At 41.4% G+C, this 7517-nt stretch overlaps 1 protein-coding gene across 1 annotated transcript in view; it reads right to left on the reverse strand.

Annotated features, from left to right (window-relative positions):
- Positions 1-2224: 2224 nt before the first annotated feature.
- The window catches only part of LOC108807639 (uncharacterized), an 11356-nt gene continuing 6063 nt past the window's right edge, over positions 2225-7517 (reverse strand). The window contains exon 2 of the mRNA XM_018579904.2: positions 2225-5144. Within this exon, the coding sequence (XP_018435406.2) occupies positions 2818-5139 (2322 nt within the window). The 5' untranslated portion in view covers positions 5140-5144 and the 3' untranslated portion in view covers positions 2225-2817. The remainder of the gene's footprint in view (positions 5145-7517) is intronic.

Genomic DNA, 7517 nt, shown 5'->3' on the forward strand with positions numbered 1-7517 from the left:
TTTCGTCGTAAAATCTCAACGGAAACTCCGATTGAGACGAAACGAACGGCATTTCGAAAAGGAATCAAAGGAGAACACAAAGGAAGACTCGTTTGGGGCCTGACAGGTCGCTATAGCGAGTGAGAATGTGCCTCGGTCGCTACAGCGACTGGAAGGGAGCCAAGACGAGTCCAACTTGTTTTCGTCGTAAAATCTCAACGGAAACTCCGATTGAGACGAAACGAACGGTGTTTCGAAGAGGAATCAAAGGAGAACACAAAGGAAGACTTCTTTCAGGCCTGAAAGGTTGCTATAGCGAGTGAGGATGTGTCTCGGTCGCTACAGCGACTGGAAGGGAGCCAAGACGAGTCCAACTTGTTTTCGTCGTAAAATCTCAACGGAAACTCCGATTGAGACGAAACAAACGGTGTTTCGAAGAGGAATCAAAGGAGAACACAAAGGAAGACTTATTTGAGGCCTGACAGGTCGCTATAGCGAGTGAGGATGTGTCTTGGTCGCTATAGCGAGTGGAAGGGAGCCAAGACGAGTCCAACTTGTTTTCGTCGTAAAATCTCAACGGAAACTCCGATTGAGACGAAACAAACGGCGTTTCGAAGAGGAATCAAAGGAGAACACAAAGGAAGACTCCTTTGAGGCCTGACAGGTCGCTATAGCGAGTGAGGATGTGTCTCGGTCGCTACAGCGAGTGGAAGGGAACCAAGACGAGTCCAACTTGTTTTCATCGTAAAATCTCAAAGGAAACTCCGATTGAGACGAAACGAACGGCGGTTCGAAGAGGATTCAAAGGAAAACGCAGAGGAGAACTACTCTTGGGTCTGGGTCGCTATAGCTACCAAGCTTGGCTCGCTATAGCGACCGAGCTTTGTTCGATGCTCGGTCGCTATAGAAACCGAGCTTGTTTTGGTGTTCGGTCGCTATAGCGACCGAGTTTGTCTTTGAGTTTAACTTTCTGCGAGTAACCTAGGGTTTTTTCGCAATTATTGGGGGAGCGATTTTACTTTTCCGAAACGTTTTCGGAGAAATCGTCTTGGTCGAACCCTTATGCGCTGAGGTTTCTCCAACCCGGCAATAAGAAAAATTTCACGGGGTTAGAAATTTTTTTTATCGTTGCCCTTTGTGTTTGGAGGAAAAAATACGAGCTCGATTTAGTGCTCTTCCTGCGACGGAAGGTCACGAATAAGTTTTCGATTTTATTGAACACTACGGCGTTTGCGTAGTGCGGAGGGTTTTCTGAGTTGCCTTTGTCGACAGGGAATGTTTCACTAGGGTTTTGTCCGGAAGGACGTTCTTGCGAAGTTCCAGGCCTATCGTGTGGGGTCGCAAACTCGAGTCTCCTTCCGCAGAGTTTTGTAGCTCTGCGAGGGAGGACTGCGCGGGTCCTTGCCGTTAGGGTTTGAACCTGTTTGGTTAGGGTTCCCACGAGTTTATCCTGCTCTTCCGACCTCTTTCATAGGCGGAGAGCATCTTCTTGAACTCGTCGAGCGTCGCGGCGTTTAGCAGGTGCGTTGGCCACAGATACATCCGCTGCTGGAGCGTTCAAGGCGTTCTTGGTTGCTCCGTTGAGAGGAGTTTGCAAGTCCGCTGGGTCGTCGATAGTCATGTCTGATTGAGCGTGAACTGGTCGTGAGTAAGATTGATCCGTACCCCCCTCCTTCTAGCACCAAACTGTGAGAACCGAAATTCGCACCGTCAATATTTCGTATATTTGAGGAAAGTAGGAAAACCCTAATTTCCCAGAGGTCCCGGATTTCTGAGAAACCACATGTCAAGCAATCAGAACACGACAATAACAGAAAATAAAATAAAAATCGTAAAAATGAGCAAGAAAGATTTTATTCCGAATCTGCGTATGAGCGCAACAACAACAGGATAACGTGCTTCGGCTACGAGATCTGTCGGCGAGATCCTAGTTCTAATACCCGAAGGTGGCTAAACCTAATTGAGTCGCAGCTCGAAAAACAAAAAAGGAAATTTGCCTAAAATGCTCTAAGTGCTAAGTTGCTTTGGAAAAAGTGATGCATCTCGCCTTGAACTCCTTATATACTCCCTCCAAGGTCGTTTTATGCTTCCCCCTTTTGCCCTTAAGCCGTCATAGTCGAAAAATGGGAATATTCCATTTTTTCCGATCTTCATGATTATCTGCGGAAAGTTTCCATTTTTTCCGCAGAAACTGATGCTTATCCCCCAAGCATAAACCGTCATAAGGTTTATGGGTTTTGATAAGATCCTAGGATGCTGCTCTGGAAAAGATGGGATAATCCTTGCAGAAACAAATCAAAAGACTCAAGTTTCTCAAGGCATGTGGATTGATTGATGATTCAAAGAGTTGCGGAAGAGACTCCTTGACACTTTTAGATGGCTAGATTGGATATGACACACCTCCTTAGACACCTAGGGCTGCTGGATATTACACACCAACAAGAGAATTTCTCAGAGAGAATTCACAAATAAGAACACAAGTTTTTGACTGAAAAGATGATTCTTTTATTACTCAATTTCGTGCCTATTATATAGGAGAGATGGCTGTACATGCACAGCATCTCGAAAACATAAGAAAGGAGTAAAACAAAGGCTCCTCTCGAAAATACAACAAAGACCAACTTAAAGACTAAATGTTTTCGAAAACAAAGACTTAAAAACATAGCTTAATATATAACATAATGTCTTCATGTGGACAGACCAAGATCCATCATCTAGGAGATATGAGAAGTAGACTTGTGGCCTCGTTAAAAACCTTCCTTTGGAAAACCCAGTGGGACAAAACCAAAGGTTAGGAAAAGAGCACACACAAGCTACTTGCCTAGATGATGATCAGCTCTAAGGTGGAGTAGCTTGAATGATGGTTAAGGTGTCTTGGATGATCAAGCTTCGGCCAAGACCAATATATTCTTCTTGTTTCCAAGCATTCTTCAATGTTGCATCCTCAGCTACAAGCTCTTCAGGTTCAGGTTCATGCTTCCATTCCTTGGTGCTTTCCATGATCATATCATCCCCTCCCTCTTCAAAAAGATTTGACATCAAATCTGCTTTACCTGCAATAAAGGGGACCAAATCAGCAACATAGAAGTTTGAAATCAGATTACACTTACCTTGCAAGCCTCTTAGATAGGCATTGTTGCTGTTTGATTCGGATATAGAGGAAACACTGATCCAGTTAGCTCTCCTTACTCCTGATGCAATGAAACAAAACAAGTTAGCACATAAAAATTTATCAAAGAGTAAGAGTCTTATCCCAAATTTGTTTCTGTTTGGTTCTGGCTTGTATTCTGCATCTGGAGGTGCTTCTTTGATGATGATTAAGGCAAGGACGTCTGGGTATTTCTCCTGATCCAGATCAGGTGGCTTGAACCGCTTGTCTTCCTCATGCTTGTTCTTTCTCCTTGATTGCTTCCAAGCTTTCTTATAATCTGCACAAGGCTCTTTTGACAAAAACAAGTGCATCATATCTGTGTAATAAATAAAAGAATTCCTGAAAACATGATCAATTACCTTAGGATGCTCACCTGGTCGCCATAGATAGGATTGAGATATTTTGAACTCAGAAAAATTCAAACAAAGCACACAGAGAATCATCCGACTTGTAGAATCCATAACTCTTTCACCTGAGAAGATTTGGTCGTGATTCCAATTCGACGTGAGACCTTCATGAGTTAAGTTCCCATAGCAGTCGAGTTTGTTGAATAATTCCTTGTGGTTATTGAGATATGATCCTCGGACTGCTCCTATGTCAAATCTGGCGGCTAGACAGCTTTCAAAGTTTTCTTGTTGCATCTCCAACTTAGCCAAGGACTCATCTTTGATACTCTGATACTTATAGACCATCTTTTCACCTGTACCTTTCTCAACTTCTTTTGGACAAGTCAAGTGGGTTATCATGTCAAAGAAAGTATTGTAGACAAGAATATCTCCAAAACACAAAACAATATGATTCCTCCATCTATTCTGCTTATCAAATAAAATATTACAGACCCAAATGTCAGTAAGGAACAAGTTCACACACTCAGAATCAATGAACTCTAATTTCAGTTGTCCAGCAGGTTTATCAAAGAAAGTGTTATACACTAGAATATCCTCAAAGAACAACCCTACACGTTTAAAATCATTTTCAGCACACAAACAATCAATCTCAAACTCAAAGATATTTTCAGACTTCACAAATTCAAACCTAATATCAGCATGATGCAATTTCGGTTTATGAAACTTTCTAGGTTCTTTCAAGACATAATTCGATGCAAGAAAATCATCAGTGAGCAGTTCATGCATAGGAAATTTCAAAACAAACATTTTTTCTTCAGTTCTAGCAAATGAATCACAAGGTTTTCTAAAACAGAAATCAGATTGTTTCAACTGAAGCTCTAAAACATTTTCATTGTGATTAAAACTTTGGCTATGTTTCAGAAAATGATGAAGACTCAAAATATGACCAGAAATGTTTTTATTATTAGTTTGAAAACATTTTTGATCAAAGAGGTTTTCTGGTTTAAATTCTTTCAAAGATTTGAACATGTTATCAAAAACAGATTTTGAAACACAAAAATCTTTTACTTTGTCAAGACCAAAACGTTTTATTTCTTCAGTGCTCGCTTTAACAAACATTTGAGGAACAGAGACAACCATATTAGCCTTCTTACAGTGCTCTTGCAGGTCATAATACAAGGATTCAGGAGCTGTTTTGGACTGCAAGATGTTCAGCTGTTCCAACTCTTCTCCTTGTGTTGCTTGCTCTGGTTCTTTCTCTGCTGAGTCTTCTTTTGCAACCTGTGACACTGAAACAACTTTACTCGGTAGCACCGGTTCAAGACAAGTTAGTTCATCAAAGGAATTATTAAAATTAAATTCAGACTGAGGTAAGAATAGAGAAAACTCTTGTCCTTTCTCAAACTCTCCTTTTACCAAAGATGTTTCGGTTTGAGCTTCTTGAAATGATGTAGCTGAGTCTGGTTCTGCAACTTTGAGTTCTGAGACAGTAGTAACTGCTTCTTGATTCTTTGCTTCAAAGGATGGACGTGCTCTGCTAGTCCTTTTGGGTTGCTTCTCCATATCCTTCAACACTTGTAACCACTCCTCCAATATTTGATTTTCTTGTTCAAGCAACAGCCTTTCTTTCTTAGTGAGTTTTCCCTTCTGATCTCCTGCCATGGTACCTGAGACAAGAGAAAGATTAAGCCAGTAAGTAGTTCCAACAAAATCAGATCAAAATTGGATTTAGACAACAATCAGAACAGATCAGATTGAGAACTAAATCAAAAGCAATCAGATTGATAATCAGAAACATATCAAAACGAAATTCAAACCCAAAACAACTCAGATCAATTTCGAAATTCAACCTAAAACAACTTAGAACAGATTGAAACAGATTGATCAATTAAACAGAAACATATCTCACAGATTTTACACAAACAAAGACAGATCTGATTTCTCTGCAATAATTTGAAAAGTCTAAACTCAGATTTGTGATCAAAGAACTCAACTTTTATCAGATTTCGACAGCCACATCACAGATCTATCAGTTCTTAGCATGAATATGAAAGGACCCAACGAAAATCAGAGAGAAAAATGAACACTTCCCTTCCAGAGTTGCTCTGATACCACTTGATACGTCCTGAGATTGGACATGATCACTGATATATGGTGTTTTATACATCATTGTATATATGTTTTCTAATTGGTTTTCAAGTCTTTATCGAGTCTTTCTAGTCCTTTTCGAGTCATAACAGGTCTGGAGTTGCACTGGATGGGAGATGGACCTGCTGGAACAAAAGAAGCAGAAAACAGTGCAGTTTGGTAATTTTCACGCAGAACAGCCTGATGACTGTTCCCGATCAAGCGGAACAAGCAGACGGAGTGATCCCGCGGTTGTTCCCGACGAATAAGGAAAATACAACATCTCGGGATTTGCCCTAGTTATCCTCTTTTTCTCTCTGGCCGCCTGTGGCTTTTGATATAACTTCTTTTTCTATTTTTCTACATTCTTCTACGCTATTCTAGACATAGAGAAACAGACCCGAAGACTCGATTGTTGGGATTTACTTATTTGTAAAGGGAGAAGGATCTCTACACTCTTGAGAAGAATCCTGAACCCTATCTCATTTATTTTATTGATTCAGCATGTTTTCTTCATCTGTTATATCTGTGTTCTCAGTTGCTATGGCTGAGTAGTCGGCTAGCTTGTCTAGGGTTCTAGGGTGCTGATTTCGTGAGCTAAACATAGATAAGTGAATCACTCGAGTGTCTTCATTCATAACTGTTCTTATTGCTTGCATTAAACTGGCCGCTTAATGTTAGATCATAGGTTTAACCTGTTCATTAACCGTGTAATAGGTTGCTAGATCTGTTTTGAATGAGCATTGCATCCCTAATCAGCGAAAGTAGATATTAGGGTGTTTTGTGAACCTATCGGACTTGATCTCTATTGCTTGCGATCGCTTCTCACCTCAACGACAGTTAGACGGTGAGATCGATCAGCATAAGGAGCAATACCACGACAGTGGGCTGTTCTGCTTGAGTGATCCGAGTTCTAGACTGTTCTTATTAGCACTTGAATAATTGTTCAGCTCACAAGTTTTAGCACCCGATGAAGAAACTCTAGGCTGGCTTTTCTTTAAATTGAATTTACATTTACATTATTTGTTGCTTGTCACATTACCCTCAATCAAAACCCTCATATTGTTTTAGCTTGATATTGATCCCATAAAAATAAAGTGTAATAGTTGGTCTCTGTGGATTCGATCCTAAAGTGCTACATCGACATACCATTCGATTGTGGTAGTGTGCACATTAGGTTAATTGGTGTGCGTGAACACGAATACCAATTTGGCGCCGTTGCCGGGGACCATCTTTTTTACCTTTATTTTTCGGTTATTTATTTAGTCTAAGACCTCTAACTTGCTCTTTTCTCTTTGTTGCAGGAGATCGCAAGGTTTAGAAAAACAGAACATACAACAATCAAGGCCAACCAACACCACCATGGGTGATCACGGCCAACAGGATGATCTCGCTGCAGCAATGCAACTGATGCAACAGCAGATGCTTCAGATGCAGCAGACCATCCAAGCTCAACAGGATGCTGCTCAACAGGCTGCTCTCGCGCAGCAGGAACAGGCTGCTCTCGCGCGGCAGGGACAAGCAGCGCAGACTGTTCCAATCGGGGAGAGAAACCTTCCGCAGAACATTCCTACTACGCGCTCTGCCATTGTTCCTCCACTCTGCACTAGGCAGGACTTTGAGATCAAGCCTGCTCTGATTGATCTGGTGCAGAGAAAAGTGTTCTCTGGTCTCTCTGCAGAAATTCTAATGGAGCATATTGAGAACTTCGAAAAAGTCTGCAGTTTCACTCGTGTGAATGGTGTGCCATCAGACTACATCAAGTGCATGCTATTCCCATTCTCTCTTGATTGAAAAGCTGCACGGTGGTTGAACTCTCTCCCTACCGCCTCTCTCACTTCATGGCAACAGGTCCGATCAGCGTTCCTCAACCATTTCTACTCTAAGGCGAGAACAGCTACATTGAGGAACAA

This window comes from Raphanus sativus, chromosome 6, assembly GCF_000801105.2.
Source record: "Raphanus sativus cultivar WK10039 chromosome 6, ASM80110v3, whole genome shotgun sequence".
NCBI classification, from domain to species: Eukaryota; Viridiplantae; Streptophyta; class Magnoliopsida; order Brassicales; family Brassicaceae; genus Raphanus; species Raphanus sativus.